The sequence below is a fragment of the Pseudoliparis swirei genome, chromosome 5 (genome assembly GCF_029220125.1).
Source record: "Pseudoliparis swirei isolate HS2019 ecotype Mariana Trench chromosome 5, NWPU_hadal_v1, whole genome shotgun sequence".
Classification (NCBI taxonomy): domain Eukaryota; kingdom Metazoa; phylum Chordata; class Actinopteri; order Perciformes; family Liparidae; genus Pseudoliparis; species Pseudoliparis swirei.
The window spans coordinates 22,268,609-22,288,590 of NC_079392.1; the positions used below are offsets into that span (position 1 = coordinate 22,268,609).

General features: G+C 42.0%; 3 protein-coding genes and 1 pseudogene across 6 annotated transcripts; 1 reads left to right on the forward strand and 3 right to left on the reverse strand.

Moving 5' to 3' along the window:
* Positions 1–73: 73 nt before the first annotated feature.
* On the reverse strand, positions 74–4,760 carry LOC130193688 (elongation of very long chain fatty acids protein 4-like). Of its 2 annotated transcripts, none has more exons than XM_056414342.1 (8): positions 4,226–4,760; positions 3,278–3,465; positions 3,057–3,137; positions 2,872–2,928; positions 2,661–2,775; positions 2,235–2,362; positions 1,978–2,151; positions 74–370 (listed from the first exon to the last, which is right to left on the reverse strand). In XM_056414342.1, exons 1-7 carry the CDS (start codon positions 4,347–4,349, stop codon positions 1,987–1,989), a joined length of 858 nt encoding a protein of 285 aa, XP_056270317.1. In that variant the 5' UTR covers positions 4,350–4,760; the 3' UTR covers positions 74–370; positions 1,978–1,986. The 2 variants fall into 2 exon arrangements, with proteins under 2 accessions (XP_056270317.1, XP_056270316.1); XM_056414341.1 differs by having other exon boundaries at positions 74–385; positions 4,226–4,753.
* Positions 4,761–5,094: 334 nt separating this feature from the next.
* On the reverse strand, positions 5,095–10,131 carry mutyh (mutY DNA glycosylase). Of its 3 annotated transcripts, none has more exons than XM_056414316.1 (15): positions 9,951–10,131; positions 9,286–9,419; positions 8,964–9,003; positions 8,811–8,884; positions 8,681–8,722; positions 8,527–8,598; positions 8,275–8,388; positions 8,090–8,187; positions 7,486–7,630; positions 7,241–7,328; positions 6,986–7,168; positions 6,153–6,298; positions 5,919–6,068; positions 5,612–5,662; positions 5,095–5,517 (listed from the first exon to the last, which is right to left on the reverse strand). In XM_056414316.1, exons 1-15 carry the CDS (start codon positions 10,054–10,056, stop codon positions 5,380–5,382), a joined length of 1,581 nt encoding a protein of 526 aa, XP_056270291.1. In that variant the 5' UTR covers positions 10,057–10,131; the 3' UTR covers positions 5,095–5,379. The 3 variants fall into 3 exon arrangements, with proteins under 3 accessions (XP_056270291.1, XP_056270290.1, XP_056270292.1); XM_056414315.1 differs by having other exon boundaries at positions 7,241–7,364; XM_056414317.1 differs by lacking the exon at positions 9,951–10,131 and having other exon boundaries at positions 7,241–7,364; positions 9,191–9,373.
* Positions 10,132–10,493: 362 nt separating this feature from the next.
* armh1 (armadillo like helical domain containing 1) lies at positions 10,494–13,612 on the reverse strand. Its single transcript, XM_056413943.1, has 11 exons — positions 13,416–13,612; positions 13,050–13,118; positions 12,787–12,953; positions 12,270–12,466; positions 12,000–12,084; positions 11,708–11,821; positions 11,417–11,489; positions 11,083–11,212; positions 10,923–11,000; positions 10,735–10,816; positions 10,494–10,630 (listed from the first exon to the last, which is right to left on the reverse strand). The coding sequence occupies exons 1-11, from the start codon at positions 13,610–13,612 to the stop codon at positions 10,626–10,628; spliced, it is 1,197 nt and encodes a 398-aa protein (XP_056269918.1). The 3' UTR covers positions 10,494–10,625.
* Positions 13,613–15,349: 1,737 nt separating this feature from the next.
* Positions 15,350–19,734, forward strand: LOC130193674 (galectin-3-binding protein B-like; annotated as a pseudogene).
* The last annotated feature ends 248 nt before the right edge of the window (positions 19,735–19,982 follow it).

A 19,982-nucleotide genomic window follows, 5' to 3' on the forward strand; every position in this document is an offset into this window, starting at 1 on the left:
AGAGGGGAAAGAAGTATTCAGAATACTTGCCCCACGATGACATACCAAGTTATAATAAAACAAAATACAACAATTTAAATTAAAATACCAAGAAGAAATAACATTTATTTTTACAATCAAACACTTGAAATGATGAAGACACTTGCAAATGACACGGGTTAGGGTTAGGGTCATTGTAACGTGGATAACATTATATTTTTATGATAACAAGTCATTTGTTACTTTCGCAATAATAAACAAAAATAGAACAATAAGCTGGCAGGAAACCTGGTGATTTTCTAGAATTTGTGCTACGGAGTTGAAGGAGCTGAAGGAGAGCCGTCTGCTGTCAGGCCTGTTGTTTGTTGTTATTCTTTGTGCCGGTAAGATTCTGCTTTTCCCCACCCTGTGGGATGATAAAGGTGGGATATGTTATTAGTAAAGGACTATAGAATAATATAAAATCTACATGCACACAGAGTCACAAAGCTCCACAACCTGCAGGCGCTCTCAACACATCGACCTCGTTCATTCAGGCTTCACATGAGCCGATGTGGACGCTCGCTCACTGCTGATGTCATCTTCAAATAAAAAGTACGTCATCCGTGGATGAACTTTAACCCGTAGCTCTAAACGGCGGAGTGTTATCAGGGGAAGGTAGCTTCCTGTTGTAAAAACGGTCTTTCTGACCTCTGCTGGTGCTGCAGGTTGGCTGACTGCTAACCTGAGTTTCACATCAGTGTTAATATCTAAACTTCAAACACCACAAAACGCCCGAATGGAACGTAAATGTCCTCTCCCTCGTCTTCATGATTCTTACGTTCAATCTATTTCAGGCTGAAGTCTAGAAAAGGATCTCTGATTGTGCCGGTTGTTTCTGCAGGGGGAAGTACGGCCGTGTATTTGCATTCCCTTTATTTGTTTTTGCATTTTAGACGTAGCTCTTGAGGGTTTGAGCTCACTCTTTCACCTCACTACTCCATGCATTCAATGTGTGTTTGCAGCAATCATTCGAAGGTTGGGCATTTCTCAATTTTAGAGGTAAATAATTGAACGACCACATGATTTCTGCCGAATGCTTGCCCTATAAACTCAAAGGTCTGGCAATAAGTGATTGATGAAATAGCTTTTACACCGCTGACTATTGCCCTTTAAAAACGGTAGAGGCGTAACATGTTTCTGGGCTCAGTTCACTAATCCACTTCCTCAATACGCGGCCGTCGCTATACCCAGCAGGGCTTGAGCCCCCCCATGCCACCTGGGTAGATCCAGCCCTGCAGAGAGCAGCAGAGTGTTTAGCTGTAAACAACCTGTTAATAAATCAATCCACTCAGTTCTGGAAGCTGAAGCAGGTAAATTATCGTGCTATGTTTTTTTGGAAGAGCAACATTTGAGTCACGTTCATAACCGTCATCTGGTCAGTTTGACAAAGTACGTCATCCGTGGATGGCGACTATAATATAACGATGACTCATGCAGAACAGATTGTTAAAACTATCCCGACTCTATTGTTTATTCATAGAAAGCCGTCGTCAATTATTTGACTCAGCCGTATGCTGAACCGTGACACGTGATGTGATACTTCACGACACCTTTCAGAACAAATATGACGGCGATCACGACGGAAAATTGCAGATGAACATTCATCACTCAGGAATTCACATTCCAGGCGCTGTCGCTGTAACAATTTGGCCACAATTTCACACCCTCACGTTCCAGCCGCATACTGGGTTTCAAACTCGTCCTGTTGACATAAAATTAAAAAAAATGCAGAGTACTCACATCACACGCATGCGGTGCACACATGCAATGTACATTTTTTGACTGTAAAGCTTAACTGTATTAAGTATCTGTGACTTGATGTTTGGCACCAAGAGAAAAAAGTACAGACTGTGGCCGTGTTGTTCCCCCTAGTGGACACGAGTGGGTACTGCGGACACAAGGAAAGAAATCCCTCCAGCAGACACATTACTTGTGTGTTTGTGTGTAACGCCTCACCATTGCATCCTATTTCTGCTTCTTCTTGTTGAGGTAGCTCTGATAATAGAAGTTACCGAAGAGGAATATGAGCGTGACGCAGTAGCCGAACACCACCGCGTTCATGGAGTCGGGGAAGTCGCAGTCTGTGAACAGGTTGTAGCCGGTGTGCAGGAGGAAGAGCAGGAACTGCACCTGGAGAGTTATTCACATCGGTTTTACTTCACACACATCGTGCGTGTACAGTCACAGCTCTGCTGATGCAGCGCTTCACTCACCAGCTGCAGAGAGGTGAGGTATCTCTTCCACCACAGGTACTTCTGCATGTGAGGGCCGAGCGCAGCCAGGCCGTAGTAAGAATACATCACGATGTGGACACAGGTGTTGACCAGGCCGATGAAAAACGCTGCTGGGTATGAACAATCATTTTAGAAAATGGGCTTGTTCAATTATTTATGTACTTGTGAGTCACTAAAACGTTTCAAACATGAAGAGAAATGATCATTCAAGTACTGATTATCACACAATGGCATAGAAGTTACTACTTACATGCATCTGAGTCAGCAGTTTTGTTGCAGGAGTCACTTCCTTTCTGTTTTATTTCAATTAGCATGTGTGTTTTGGATTATTTTTCAATTTAAGGTTCATCATACCGTCATGCAAAAAAACCCACACGTGATATCGTCATGACTGAAGTTACTTACACTGCCCGCCGGCAACATACTTGATGCCCGCCCACCAGTTGAAGATCATGGTGCCGTGGTGGTAAATGTGAAGGAACGTCAGCTGGCTGTTCTTCTTCCTCAGGATGAAGAACACCTGCTCGTAGAGAGGAGCAGAGGAGGCCGCAACAGTTTCAACTCTTCATTCTGAATTTTACCGATACTGTAAGTAAGCGTTTGAAGAGGTACGCACCGTGTCCGTGAGCTCCAGGACCTTGGAGAAGAAGAACCACCAGCAGGCTTTGGCCATCTGGAGGACGGAGACAATGAAGGAATGTCAGTTTTATAGAGTATTTAATCTGAGAGGAGTATTTTTATGTTAATTATGTTCCACTTGTAGCTTGTGAAGGAGCACATCTCTCAAAGACACCTGCTTACCCTCACTGCCAGGGGGCTGTCGCTGTAGTCCACAGGCTGACAGAGGAGGCTATAGTTCGAGAGCCAGGATGTGACCACGAACTGGGAAATATGAATACGATTACTTCATGAAATGAAACCAACACATCTGCTTACATCTTAAAACAGAAGCTAGGGTGCTTATGATTGATCTGCTTCCCTTATTATTATTAAAAACAAAACCAAGAGCAGCACCAACGCACCTCGTAGAACATGTAGGCCGACAGGCCGACCATGGCGAAGTTGTAAACAATGAGAAAGATTTTGAGGTCAAAGGGTTCTCTGTGTTTCATCAGACGAGGGCCGGCCCAGACCACACAGAGGTACACCAGGAAGATGAGTGCGATGGGGACGGGGGAGTAGACCAGCGGCCACTGGTCCGCCCTTTTGTCTGGAACACAACAAAGCTTTGTGTCAGGGACTATTTACAAATGTAGAAATGCATTACAGGACACATCTCTGGCGAGAATTACACGTTTTAAAAGCTGCCTCAATTCCCCAAAACGTTTAACCCTCCTGTTGCCTTAGGGTCAATTTGACCCCAGCAATTAAAACCTCCAGAAAATTATTAGAATTAATATTGTTTTCCAAGTTTAAGTGTGAGGTACTTTATGTTTGTTTGTTAACTACCTAAATAGCCCTTTAAATATATAAAAAAGTTGATATTTCTTATATGTTTGACACAGTGAAAAACAGCCTGGGGTCAAATTGACCCGAAAGAACACTGACATTAAACATTGAATGGGGTCAAATTGACCCTAAGGTAACAGGAGGGTTAACTACATTTTGTTGCTTAGTCTGCGACAGGAATTTTGTTTGGTAATTTCTTTATGTTCCGGTTTAGCTCAGATTACCTGTGAGCAGTGTTATGAATGCAAGAAGAAAAACACGTTTTAAGAGGGGGGGAAGCTGTTTTTTGGTTTGACAATGAAAGGCTCCTATTATTTAAAAAAAGAGACACTGTGGCTAATCACGTGACAAGCCACAAAGCAGACATTGTGAAGACAAGCTGGGCAGCCCATTTGCAGGCCCCCCCCCCTCTCCCACTATTCCACAGGCTTGTTGTTAATACTTCTATGAATTCAATATTTAATAAGAGTTTTTACTGCAAACTAAAGTAAAAGTAACTATTAACGCAGGAAGAACCATACCTCCATTGTCCACTATCCTCTGGTGCACAGAGAGGATGCTTTGCCACGCAGAGGCCATCTGGAAACTCCAAGAGAGTTTAAATGAAGGAAAGAAAGAAGAGAGAACACCGAAGTCTGTGAGCATTTAGTTTGCAACAACTATACTCGTGGATGCACAGCTTGCAACCAGCTCCAACGGGACACTTGAGCAAATACGCTGTTGAAACTTTGAACACTGATTCTATCTGGCAGATGAAGTGTTAGCAAAGTTCAACCTCGGAGAACGCGCCGCGGTCAAATCCAGATCATCCGCCACGGATGAATGAGGATAGACTGGAGCAACCAGCTGCACCAGAAACTCAGCTGCTGCGCGAAACCCGTGCAGGCGAGACGCATTCAGTGCATAATATGTACGAATGCGCCGTTATCTCCCATCGGAGTGATTTTAAAGAGTGAGTTGAGTAAGTCCTGACCAGATTACAATCGCTGCCTGTTGCTCGTCGCCATTGGCATTGTTTTTTTCGCGATAGTATCGGTTGTTGTTGCGCGTTCGGCACAGCAGGGGGCGCTGTTTCCCGCCCCAATGTCACCGACTTTCATTATTATTTTAATTAATATATATTAAGTAAAACATCTTAACCCTAACTGTTAGAACAATACATATATATATATATATATATATGTATAAGTAAATAAACACATGAAGGGATAAATGCAAATATTTTTTGCAACATTACCATCATAAATCTTGATTGGAGAAAAAACAGCAGTTTGCACATGTTTGTCTTGTGTCTGGCTTTTATTATTTTGTATCCAAAGTTGCATTCTCACCACGTTTTGTCCAATAACATTATTCATAACGTGGTGATAAAACAATTACATTTTATTAGACAAGTATCTTACATAATGCTTGTAAAACATGTAGACTCATCACAATGTAGTGATCAAAAACAGTATCTACAATGAGGTCACTATAAATTAAATTACATAGCGACCGGAACTTTAGAGGAGCAATACATATTTATTCACAACTCATAACAATCATAAAACTTATGTTAAAATAATTTGACCGTATTCTGTATTTAATTACCAGTGATGGGACCATGTCAACAAAACAATCCCTCAAAGGGGCTGATGTGTAAAAATCCCGGACGACTTTCAAACACACAATGCCATCAAGATTCCTGTTTAACGGAGGTGAAGAAGGAGCTGAGGGAGAGCTGTCTGCTGGTAGCTGCACTCGGTTTGGTTTTTTTTGAGGTCTGTTGATTCTTGTTGTTCTTTGTGCTGCTGCGCTTCGGCCTTTTCCCGCCCTAAGTGAGACAAGCAGAGAGAAATGATAACGGTGGAATCTGCTTTTAATGTAGGATTATAGAAAAACACACACACACACACACACACACTTACCTTGGAGGTTTGCTCTCTTTGACCGTCAACAGAGTCACAAAGCTTCACGATCTGCAGGAGAATTCACACATCGAACCTCAACTCACGGCCGCTGTCACAAACTCAACTGTGCTTCACATTCTCTGGAACTCAAAGATAGGAGCACTTTTTAAACCGTTAAAATGTGAACATAAAATCCTGTCATGTGACACGAGACATGAGAGCTCTACACAATCCGTACGGTTCACTGCTGTTGTGCTGCAGGCACTGCTAACCTCAGGTTCACCGCGGGGCTTCACACGTCCCGCCGCGGAAACAATATAAATACCTTTTTGACTCCTGTGGACACAGCGGCTTCCTGAAGAGCGGACCTGCTGAGCCACCGTGCATTTTCAGCCTGTGTTTGAGCGTCGGCGTCCTTCAAACGCACACTCTGAACCACGTATGTCTGGTGGATGTGGGAGAAGGTGTGAACCACCTGCACACAGACAAATCCATCAGTGCAGAAAGGGTTAAGTTGCAAGTTAAAGTGTGCACGGTATGTGGTTCACACCCAGCTTACCTCCCCCACATACTGGAAGAGGCTTTCTGTCAGATGGGTTCCCAGTAACCCGCTGACCTGCGTACACAGAGCCCTCTTCTCTTTCACCTCGGAGCTCTTCTCCTCCTGCAGGAGACTCGGAAACTCCCACAAGCCGGCCAGCAACCCTATCAGGACACAGGCTGTTTAATACAAGGGTGCAATGTGAACACATGTATATGTTGTTAAATGATGTGTTTAATTTAACTAGAGCTTCATGTTTTATTGATTAAATAGTTTTTCATTCTAAATTGATCTATTCTTACAGCCCACCCGAGTATTTTTTTCCATGTTGCAGCTGGTAAAGGCGGGGCTAATTTAACTACTTTATCCACTGCAGGGTATGAATGACCCCACTGGCAATCAATGAAGTCTTTTTTTAAACTTATAATAATACATCAGAATGTATTTGTTGATCATACTGTATTTATATTATCAATCTGAATCTGCAAAGACAACAAGAATAAAAAGTTATCAAGTGGAGTAGAGTAAAAGCACAATATTTGCATCTGAATTGTAGAACGGAAAATAAAATGGAAATACTCAAATAGAGTACAAGTACCTCAACATTGTATGTTAAGTTACTGAGGAACTGGTTCAAGTTATTACTGATTCCTCTCTTCAACCGTAAAGTAAAGTAACGGCTGAAGAGTGATTGACGTCAACCTGATGTGTGGAACTATGATCTGCTGCTCACATCCACCATTTTCTCAGTGATTCAAGCAGTAAAATAAATAAATAAATAACAATTCAAGCCAAATCTTCGCCGAACAGATCCCCCAGCGGCGGTGGGAACGCCTGCGGGCTGCCCTGACCTGTGTCTGGCCTCTGTGTGAGCAGGTACTCGTCCCCTCCCTCCTCTCCGGCTCGGATCACCACACAGGTCAGAGTCCGCTCCACGCGAGGCGGCTTCTTCGCCGGCTTTCTGGGGAAGTTCTGAACACCCAACTCATCGTCCCAGGGCTGCGAGGGACACAGCGGACATGTCTCGCTGTTCACTGGTGGGAGGAGAGCAAGTCCTTTAAATATAATGTAGCTCCGAGTGAGTGAACAGAACTCGGGATACTTACCACAGTCTTCTATATCGGGCAGGGTGGGCAGCTTCCTGTCCAGCTTCCCCAAGAGATTCCTGGAGGTTTTCTCTTGTTTAACATGAACCTGCACATTCACACACTGCATCATCATCATGTACACCTGGACATGGACGAATACCAAACTTTTCACTATGATTCAAAGCATTGATAATCGATGTGAGCACATCTGCATTTCCAATACAAAGCAACTGGCAGTAGTTTAGCACATGGGGTCTTTTTACCTTGCGAAAAGAGTGGCAGTGAGACTGTACGGGACACTGGCTGCACTGAGGTCCCTTAGGGGTACAGACTCGAGCTCCCAGCTCCATCATGGCTTGGTTAAAGTCCCCGGGTCCCTCAGGGTCCACCAGCGTATTGGCTTGACTCCTGAAATAAAGCAAGGGGAGAAAAAAACATTAAAAAGTTGGAATAATTGCATATTTATTTGAGCAATTCACCCATCCTAATTGAATGTAGACTTCAAAATCACTTTAATACAATTTACACATACTGGCGTAAGTATGAAATATAGGGGTTTTGCTCATAGTAATATTCAAAGATCATAATTTGACCCAAATCCGGATTTTTTTGTTTTATATTTTTGAGGAACATTCCTCAGTTTTTGAGTTTGAGTTTTTCGTACATTTAAATATCCCAAAAATGAAAACTGTGCATAGTTCATAACTGACCAGTAGAGATGTGTGTTTGAGTGTCGGGCAGACGTTGATCTTTGCTGCATGCACAGCAGGCAGAAGGCAATAACATCACAGGGACATTCACAGACGTCAAAACAGCTGCTGGGATCAAATGGTCAAAAATCAATAACGATCAGAAGCTGCATCTCACCAAAGAGCCTCCGTTACTGCAGGACTTGTGCTGTCGGCTCCGATGGCCCTCAGGCGACACAGCACCCGAATCACATTGCCGTCCACCGCTCCAGTAACCTAGGCAACAGAGATATTCGCAGTCATAAACAAGGCAGTAAAAGCGTGCGGCTTTTGGAGTTGTTGCTCCGGTCCACAGAAACACACCTGACCAAGAGCAATAGAGCCCACGGCTGCAGCCGTGTAGCGACCCACTCCGGGCAGCTGCTTCAGCAGGCTGTCCACTGTGCGAGGCATCTGGCCTTGAAGCTCCGACACCACCTACAACAGACAAGTGACACCATCAACAACCTGCTCTTATATTTCACTAATGACGACATAATTGTTCTCGACGTGAAAACCCAATACCGAGTCATTATTACACACAATTCTAAGAGATTCACAAAACACAACACAAACCTTTTGAGCCCCTTCATGCAGTCTTTTCCCTCGGGAGTAGTAGCCAAGACCCGCCCACATCTGGTTCACTTCCTGCACGTATGAATGAAATCAATTGATTTGAGTTTGAAATCAATGCTATTTAAAAATCGTCGTTGTCTCCTTGAGTCCTCACCTCTAGCGTAGCAGCAGCAAGATCCTGCACCGTGGGCCACCGCTGGTACACAAGAGAAGAGTTTGAATTACACCGAATTAAATGTGTTTCCAATTAATGTATCACAGTGTTAATGAATGAAGACCCCTACCTTCATCCATTTGTTGTAATAGGCTATTACTGTGGCAACTTGGGTCTGTTGCAGCATGATTTCTGAAACCCAGACTTTAAAAAAAAAGAGAGAAAACTGTCTTATAAGCAGCTGTTTAATGTGTGTAATTTTGACAAGAAACCATCTTCTCACCGGCATATGTCCGGATGTTGAGGTCGGACTCCGTCACAGCCTGCAGCAGAAATACAAGGAACCAGCAAGTTAAGGAAGGCGGCATTGTTTTTTGCATGTGTATAAATATGAGGATTACTGATCAATATTGCAATAATTGGGCATTTTAAAATACCATATTGAATGATTTTATTATGCAGTAATCCCAAAATGTAACATTGAAGTAATTATAAATACGCGGTACCCACATCTCTGAAGCAAACTTCCTGCAATACTTTCGGTGCTCTCATAGTGACACGTAATTAAAGTCAAAACCGGTGGAAGAGATGTTGCTCCTCTTTACCAGAGTCCTCCATGGCAGCTCCCTCTTCTCCTTGTGGTACCAGTGGAGCAGCCGAGAGCGCAGCAGCACGACGTCAGCAGGGTCGTGGAAGCTGTGGTACGCGGACGGTGGTGACGGGGAGGTCACGGTTTCTTCTGGAGGACCAAGAACATCACTCTCAAACTAAAGACAAATGTCAAGGCACCGACATCTTTCAGGACGGCTCAACATTTGTGTTTGAGTAAGAACATCAAATGGGTGATTATGACAACATTTGACGTCATTTTTTACAAATGCTTATTAATAAAACAGATAATTTAAAAACACATTTGAATTTATTCCCTGCAAAAGTGCGTAAAATGTAACATATTCTTCTACCACAGGATTAATGTTGTCATTTCTGAAGCTCTACACTGCATTATTTAATAGAAAAACGTTCTGACACATTTTCAAAATAAAATGTACAAAATACAACTGTTGTTGTTGTTGTTGTTGTTCATTCGCACTGTGGCTTTTATTGTGAAAATGTAATCTGAGGGTTAAAAGGTAAAGCTAGTTTTTACTAATTGGGCTGGTATCATGTGGTGCTGGTTCATACTCGCCAACATATTCAAATGGATAGATGGGCTCACGTTACCCAACATGTTGCTGTTATAACAGTTAAATAACATGCACGTGCAACATGCCTTCTTTCACGGCTTTCTTTGCCCTCTTCCGCGTTGGTTTGGCTGACTCCGCCATCTCCAGTCCGGCTCTCTTTCCTTTAAGCATCACTGAACGCAACCTGCTCATTTTTCAAACGCGGCATTCAGCGACTTATTTCATTTCTCTGCGAACAGCACGCGCACACTTGTTTACTTCCCGGATTCCTTTCGGCTCGCGCCACGTTCAATGACGGAGGGCCGCCTCTCGTCCAATCCGCTGCGACGAATGAGCGGAAGTACGTTGTACGTCATCTCCGGTGGGAGGGTCCAACATTTCATGATTTACATTACCCTGATTAGAAGACATGTATTTTCTAAGTGCATATTAAAAACAAACAAAAAGTGGAAAATAAGAACAGGCATACAAATATTACAAGTCAAAATAACAATAATAAGAATAATTGGTGAAATTAGTCTAATAATTAAGTAAAAATGTATTAAAAATGGTCATAAAGTTAGGAACAGAGAAACAAGTTATACAATGAGATAGCAAGTAGAGTCCAAATTGATCTCTATTTTAAAACAATTCCACAAATTAAAAATGGTAGACGAATAATCTAAAAGCGAAAAGAGTTAAATTATCTTTGAATAACAAATTAACTTGATCTTTTTCATTTGCATCATTCCTTCTTTTCAGCCTTCAGAGTTGTCACCATCTCAAACTGGAATTTTAAAAAACCACAGTTATTATCACATAATACAGGCAACATATGAAAAAAAGACATACCTTTGACCTGACTTAATTTGAACAAATAACAGTCATTACCTTCAGTTATGTAAACCTTGTTAGTGAGCAGGATCTCTGCTTGGGTGTCATCCATATTCATGTACAACGTGTCAGCTTGGTGCTGTAGAAAGAGGGGGATTGAATCTGTTAGTACTTCCTTCTACAAGCTTTCACACAGACCTTTTAACTGATGCTATCATAGCATTTAGTAAGTTCTTAAAGCTTACCATAAAGGCTGCAAACAGCGTGCCGCCGATGCCTTTCTGCACATGCTCCTCAATAGCCGGGTATGAGCGGACAAAGTGCTGGGCAGAGACGATAGTAAGAAAGTGTGTGTGTGTGTGTGTGTGTGTGTGTGTGTGTGTGTGAGCAGGTATCTAGGCCTACCTCCAAGGCCATACTGGCTTGTATCTGGGCATCAGCGTGTTCTCTGCTGCCCATCGCGAACAAAAGATGTTGGATCACTCCGAGAGAGAGAAGCTCATGAGAAACCTCTTGACTGTCTTCGGCCAGCAAGCTTCAACACATTAAACACCAAAAAGTATATCCTTAATGTATGAAAAAACTATCACTCTGAGAACATTAAAGCCATAATAATTCAATATATAAATGACATTTGTCTTTTTTTAAATATTACGTGATAAAACATCACATTTTCTGACATTTTCTGATATGTACTAAAGCATTGATTACATAGATATAATATGCAAATGTGACCCACCGTATAGCTTTAGCTGCAGCAGCTTGTTGCACAAACACAGGCAGAGATCCAGTCAACTTGATCATCTCAGATACTGATATGATTGTATGAATACACAAAATATGTTATGGTTTATTGTGCAAGTGACAAATGTGCTCACAACATATCAAAAATGTTTTTGGGGTTGATTTGAAAATTACATATTTTATTTGAACATTGCAAAAAATGTAAGAATAACGTGGGTGGTCCTAAAGGATATTAAAATAGTACGTTTTTAGAAAAACAGCACACTTATATATAGTATAGTATCACCTTCCATATGCATGTGGTGCTGCACTTCTTCTTTGGGCCTGAGCAGAGCCACCAGCCCATTGAGCAGCAGCGGCCTCAGATCATAACACCTCAGGTCTCGGATCAGATTTATAGCTGCCAGAGACGTGCACAGATATTACAAAGTGGTAATTTTGGACAGGATAGAGCATGTTCAGCCATTGCCACATTGGCTGGTGGTTTTATTTACAATTTTAAAGCAAATTACAGCATACAAAACCAAAAAGAATCATCAGCCACTGTAAATTGTGTTTTTTTAATTGTCTCAGCTCACCTCCGTCCTGCACCTCCAGGTGCAGGGACCCGAGCATATCCAGCAGAGGTTCTACAATGCTGTGATGGGCTGTTTCCATTTTGGACTGTGAGAGACGATAATGGGAGAACTGTTATACCTCTACTCATATGTTGAGTATATCACATTCTGCCATAAGATCCAGTGTGTAAAAGAGCACGGATGAGGGCACTCACATGCTCTGAGAACGATTTTAAAAAATGCACATTTGCATGAATTATATACGACTTGGTGTGCTCTCTGCCGCTTTACCTGGACAGTGTGTAAAGTGTGCAGGGCCAGCTGCTGGGCCTTGGGGGAGGTGCAAGTCAGGAGCGCAATCAGACCTTTGTAGATTTGGTTTTGATGTTTGGGGTTTCCATGGGAGATGGACTCCAGGAGGGCCCGGGCCGTCTCTTGGGTTTCATCTGCGTTGGACCTAGCCAGGCACTCGGCTATGGCTTTCACACCTGCATCAATGCAACAAAATAAAGAGGACAACACTGCACTAGTTGTCCAAATGGTTAATGGAACGCATACTATTATTATTTTATCTGCATGTCAGATATAAACGCTACGGCTGCAGCGTATGGAGAAGTTTGTATTTCCAGGAAATGTACCATTATTGAACATGTAAGTGGACATAAAGATATCCGATTGTGACTGTAAGCATAACATTGTTGAAGAGTGATGTTATATCAATTTGATTATGTATTTTGTTGTTGTTAAATGCTTTGTTATGTGAATAAGAAAATGCAATAAAAAAGAACGTGTCAACATTTAGTTTTACCGTGGCTTTCACAGATAATCTCTTTGTACTTGCGACCAGCATTTGAGACGATGAGCAGAAGACGAAGAGCCTCTGTCTTGTGCTCCTCTTTGCTCCGAGAGCGGCCCAAGACGTCCAGGAGAGTGAGAACACCTCCATCCTCCAGGAACTCCATCAGGTACTGATCACTGAAAAGTGGGTCAAAGACAAAAACCTGTATAACGAGTCACAAATACACAGTTTCATAAAACAGATGATATGATGTGTTTATTTATTACACTTACTGGCTTGAAGCAGAGAGGAAAATCCCGATCGCTTTAAGCTGCATTCCCAAGAACGTCCCAAACATGTATCTGGATATGCTCTTAATAAGGACTATATATGTCTCAGTTCAGAGTCAACAGGAAACAGAAGGAAGGGAAAAACTCACAATAGGGCTCTAAACTTTAAATGTACTTCAATTTCAGTCACAATATATGAGAACAAATATATTCGCCCTGTCACTTTGTCAAAAGTGAAATTGCATTAAGCTACCATCATGGTGTATGGAACATAAAGTACAGCGTACAGAATAAACAGAGTATATATTGATTATACCAGTATATTGTTTCTATAGAGGCCTTTACACTTCGGCGCCACACAAAGGACACGTGAGCCTCATCCAGGTGGTGAGTCGAGCCAGGAAGAGGCTGGCCACCTGAGCAAACTCCAGCTCCAGCTCAGGAACCGTCTTCCCTGCGCTTCGAGTCAGGAAGGTGCTCAACATGCGGCCGCGGACCGTCCCGTCGCCACGGTCCCACTCGCGAAGGACACTGAGCACTCGGCCGATGTTCGCCTGGTCCGCCATCGGGTCAGAGCTGCAACTAGGAACTGAAAGCTATTCATCAGAGCTTGATTTGCTCCTCTTCTTCTCCCTCTAGCTGTGTTTATAGTAGCTGGCTAACGGTTGCCTAGCAACGCACTGACAATTTCCGCCATGGTCAAGGCCAGTTTATTTGTAGAGCACATTCCAAGTGCCGAACGTAAAACCATTCAAACATAATGCAAAAGAACAGAAGATTTAAAAAAACAATTAAGAGCATTCATTTAAACATTAAAAATATTAAAAATAAAATAAAAGAATAAAAGATGCAGTGCAGTTTAAGAAATAAAATACAGTAGGGAAATGTGGGAATTGATTAATATCCTTGAATCAATTAAAGGTAAGAGCAAAGAGAAAAATCTCCTGGATCTAAAGGAGCTGAGGGTCTCAGCAGACCTGCAGCTTGGAGGGACTTTGTTCCAGATATGTGGATAAAGTGTACTCATACTTAACAATATAAGTATTTTTCCCAGATTGTAGTACTTAATGTAGCCTGCATTATTTGTTCTGTAGGGAATACATGATAGCTTATGACGGCATATGCTATATCGATTGTATATTATACAATATATCCAAATACAGTGTGTCGCGATTTAACCAATCCACGACTACGTGTGCAGGAAAGACCAGCTGTACTGCAGGAGGATTTTAGTTGAACTTCAATCAGGTTTATTCAACAGAGTATCACACAAGCTGCATACGTGTACACGGGTCTGTAGGAAGGGCCTCCGCTCGCTCGATTCCTGACAGACTGAAATTCCAAAAAATAAGTTATGCATATAAAGTCTTGAAGAGCATTTGTGATTGGATGCACATAATAAGTAGGAGGCGGCCCGTGGTTTAGACTTAGGAGCCTTATTGGAGCACAGGGTGTAGTCCAACCCTCTAGGCCCCACCCAGGTCTTCCTTCTCCAGCCATCAGTGTGTGCATGTTGTTTCTCATTTCAGTGTATATGGGGTTAATTGATTCTGCTTGAAGAGTTCATGTGCAGGACAAAGACATGATTCACTTGTTGCTTTTTGAAGATTCTCTACCAGGCTCGGGAGTCTTTTAAGATAGTCTTATCTCTTTCGGGATGGGACGAGCTATGGGTAAAAGGTCATTCCCAGGATATTTGCAAAGGGCCAGTGTAGATGTGTGTGTGGGGGTGGCAGAGAGAGAGAGAATGTGTGTGTGTGTGTGTGTGTTATTTTTGTATTATTGATGCATGCTTTAATGCAGTTGGTAAAGGTGGCTTTACAAAAACCAACACCATCATTTATTGATTGTATTTTGTATTGTCAACCTCAATCTGCAAAGTAGCCAGTAACTAAAGTTATAACTGAATTGTAAAAAAGTGCAATAGTTGGCACGGAATGGTAGTTGAATAGTATAGCAGCAAATGGAAATGTGCAAGTCAAGCATCTGAGTACATGCACTTAGTTACTGCCTGTAACGAAGGGATGTGTGCACATCAATAAATACTTTCTGTGGATGATTCCTAGATGCATGAACAAACAGACAGACAGAAAGATTTCAACTATTTTCCTGGGAAAACCCCCTTTCTGGGCGGTGATTTCTGGGAAATATCTGCTATTTAAGTTTCACTATTCATTTCTTCAACCAGAGGCTTTTCTTCAAGTCACATAACTTTAAGTTCTGGTAAGTCATTCCTTTTTTTCCCCAGAAGACTAATTTGGTCACAATTTAACAAATATCCTGACCATCACACTTAAATACAGTTCTCCTTATTTCCTCAGTGAGCTGCAATCAAAATGAAAGAAAATACTTTCCTATTATTCTGCATTCTTTCCATCAGCTTGTCTGCTGGTGAGTAAATTGTCTCTATATGTGGAGCTGTATTACATATGTTTATTGTTTTATTACATTAGCCACAATAAAAGTGGAAGTAAGATACCTAAACACTTGAAACGTTGAAATAAATATTCAGTGTATTTTTCCGTACACTTTCAAGAAGGTATGTGTGTGTGTGTGTGTGTGTGTGTGCGCATATGTGTGTGTGTAAAATGTTCTTTATTTAGAGCTTTACTGTAAATGTAAACCTGAGCTCATCTCATTATATAACAGACAATGGTTTACCTGTCATCACGTTGTGTGTATATTAATAACCAAACTAATTACACTTATCATATTACATTTATCTTTAGGTGATGAGGAAGGTTTGGTTCGGCTGGTTGGAGGTCAAGATAAATACGAGGGCCGAGTGGAGATCTTTCATAACGGAGTTTGGGGGACTGTTTGCGACGACGACTGGGACATAAACGACGCTCATGTCGTGTGTCGCCAGCTACAATTCTCCGGTGCAACAGACGTTGTATTGTTTGGCGACGGTAATTCAGCTTCATTGAACAAATACTGCAGAAGAAAACCTGTAACCTTTCATTTATCGTTTGTTTTAATTTCATTTAATTTCATTTATTTATTTTAACAGGGACCGTACGCATTAATCAACCCCAGGGTAAATGTATCAGTCTTAGCTATAAGGCTCAATTTCAACTGTAGTCCATGTGGCCATATATTACAAGCCTTCACTAATGGAGAGAAAGGTTATCACAGAAACATCACAAAAAGCAATAAACACATAGGTTACAATCAAATACTGGCCTCATTATAAAATCATTTTTAAAAAACATCATAAAAAGCAATAAGTATATACACAATCACTGAGGAGGGTGTCATGATTCATGCTCACACATCTGATTGGTAAAAAGCCAGTTCTTCTATTATGTTCTGCTAGTGCGTATGTGAAGAGGCATTCCAGAGGTGTCCTGCTTTCACTGAGAATGCCGACTGGCTAAAGGAACTCCTCCTAAATGGGATTATTGTTGGGGAAAATCATATAACCTTGGTTGAACTTCTTAGAGTTAGCCAACATAAATAATGATGTACCTTGCTATGACACTGTTATTTAACAGATGTTCTCCTGAATGCGGACTACGATCCCTTGTTATCTAGTGCGGTTGGGTCACTGTCACCTTGATCCAACCAGAGTAAATCATGTGCCCGGCTCTTCAAATAATTGATGTGATTGGTTAAAAGGTCTGATGGGAGGGTTACATTTACACTACAAATATGTGCTAAAGATGCTAAAAAGACGGACTTGTTCACTTGTTGGATGTTGCCTTGTGCTCATTAATACAGTCCCGCTGGGTTGCTACATAAAATCATTGTCTCTCTGCTCTTCATTTTTGCCACAACATTATACAGTCACCTCACTCCACAGATCTAGTGTGTCTGCTACTCTATGTTTGAGTGCAAGTGGCTGTTTTCACCCCCGTGATTGTTGTTGTTAATGGCAACATCTGGACGACTCTTTTCACCCTGTGATTGTTTTGTGTTTTTTCGTTGCTGTTGTTAGGACAAGGTAACATCTGGATGGATGATGTGCGCTGTAGTGGACTAGAGATGAGCTTGCTCCAGTGTGCCTTTCCCGGGTGGGGGATACAAGACTGTAGTCACCGTGAAGATGTCGGGGTCAGATGCCATAAGGGTGAGGCAACTGATGTTCGAGCATGTAGTGTGATTCCCCCCCCCCCCCCCCCCCCTGGAAATATGAAGGACAAATAGTTGAACGCCAATTTCTCCTCACAATAAAACTCCTCACTGCGCTTGTATTAATCTCCATTAGAGCCAGAGTTTGATATGAACCACGGCGCAGGCCTCTCCCATCAGCTGGGCGAGCTGTTTGACAGTGGACGTCACTGTGACCTGAACATTACAGTGGTGGAGCTCAACGACACCTTCGAGACAATCTGTGCGCACCGCCTCATCCTCTCCCTCAACACGTCGCAGCTTGACTTCGGCGGCCTCCGCATCGAGGCCACGTCTGACTGCCATCTGCACGCCGACGACTTTGTCAGGTAAAAGCGAGCGTGTGACTTTGAAACTGTCACCTGCACATGCAGTCATGCACACCTGGACAACACGCAGCTTTAACCCTTGTGTTGCCTTCGGGTCATTTTGACCCGAATCAATATTACACCCTCCCCCCGCCTTCGGGTTAATTTGATCCCATTCAATGTTTAATGTCGGTGTTCTTTCGGTAGTCAACAAACAAACAAAGTGCCTCGCACTTAAACTTGGAAAACAATATTAATTCTAATAATTTTCTGGAGGTTTTAATTGCTGGCGTCAAATTGAACCCAAAGGGTAAAATATGTTAGTAAATATAAAGGTAACAGGAGGGTGAAACATTTAATCGGGTCAAAATGACCCGAAGGCAACACAAGGGTTAAAAAAATGAAAAAAAGTTTAATATATTTATTTTGATTTTACAAATTCACAAGACAATACGTTAAGGATACAAAGGGGAAGGATGAAGAAAAGGGTAAAGAACAATAAGAAACAGACCCCAAAAAATCATTAGAAAAACCACAAAATAATTAGAAAAACACACATCCCTTTAAGGATGACAAAGGGAAGGGATGAAGAAAAGGGTAAAGAAAAAAAGAAAAAAACAGACCAAAAACAAAAATTAAAAAAACCACAAAATAATTAGAAAAACACACATCCCTTTAAGGATACAATACAAAGGGGAGGGATGAAGAAAAGGGTAAAAAAACAACAATAAGAAACAGACAAAAAAAAGTATTTGAAAAACCACAGCAAATAACACATCACCAGCCTGACTGAAATACATCTTGGTCCCATCATCAAATCATATCAGCATCGTTACTGCAGCTTATTTTTTTAATCACTTGCCATCCAATCATATGCACTGAATAAGAAAGAGCTGAAACATGTTAATGAAAATGTTGACATTTCAGATACTTCTACACGAGAAAGATGAAACTCACGCTCTTCTGCCCATTGCATTCTCAAGATGGCATTCGACTGGGGACTGACAGAAGTCCACGATGAGGCGGACAATCTTTTCAGACTGTTTCTTACAGAGGATCCCACTTTCCGGACTCAGATCTCTTTCTATGACTATGCAGTTTATTCAGGCGATGAGAAGCTGATGGAGGCGTGTCTTCGCTACCTGGCGTGGAACTGCGAGGCCCTGATCCATTCCCCAGCCTGGACGGATCTTGCGTTTGATCGGGTCAAAGCTCTTCTGTCTCGCTCGGACCTTGTGGTGCAGAAGGAAACCGTCATCCTGAATGCGCTGGAGAGATGGGCGGCTGCCCAGGACAACACAACTATTCCTGAGATCCTTCTGAAGCTCATCCGTTTCCCACTGATACCGGCTGAGGACTTATACACACTCGACGACTCACAGTACCGTGCCAGCAAGTTGCAGGGGTTTCAGTTCAACGCTCTCCCCTACACGACACTGCTCAACGACCTGAGGAGAGGACAACATGTCTACACACCCAGGATTTACACCGGCACGCCATGGAGCTTCGCATTCAGCTACCACAACATCAAAGCGTACAAGGATTTGGGGTTCTACAATCTTCTTGGCCACCGCATCGAGAGTCTGACATCTGTTTTCCAAACGCCGTTTCATACCAGTGCCTATTTCGCTTTTAGCAAAATGGGCTGGAAAGCGAGGTTATACATCAGCGATGCAGATTGTGTAAATGAAAGTATCACTTGTCCTTCTTTGCCAGCCGTAAATTTGAAGATTGAGGAAAAGAGCAGCGATTTGGGAAGCATTCGTTACAGCAATATGCTCGTTGTTATGTGCGATGATAGGTACGTGTTCCACGTTCAGGAATTTGCTGCTGTTGATAGTGAGGATCTTGTATTTATTCCAAGCAGCGAAAAACAACTCTATTCATGCCACTCAAAGCTGTACTCCTACCAGGTGGTGGTTCGTCCGTACTACTCAACAGATTAGTTTATGTTCCCTCCGGGATCGAAGGCAAAGAGAATAGGGACATGGATGATATACTCTCACGACTATCCTGTATAACTTTACCCATAAAGTGTTTTTCACCAAGCGGAGGAGGAGAGAGGAATCACTGAATGCTTTGTGTTACACGTCATTAGATCGTCTTAATTTGTGACTATGACAATTACATATATACCTTTTGCCATTTTTATAGTCATATTTGGTTTTTAGATATCTTTTTCAAGTCCTTTTGAAAATAAGATTAACAATGGCATTCTGCAACGTGACTGTATTATGATTACTAATGAATAAAAGATTTTAAAGCTCTATGTCCCGGAAACTCGTTTCAGCTTTCATGTCTTCTGTTTTAAAAATCATATTAGAGCAACAAACATCTCTCAAGAAATTGAGATAACCCTTTTCTTTATCCAACATGGCATAGAGCATAACATCGGCTGTGTTTATGTTGGTTGAGATCACTAACAGAGGTCATAGGTCATAGACACACACAAGGCCAAACATCACACTCCAGGGAGAAATTATATATTTACTGCATGACAACGGCTAAAAAAAAT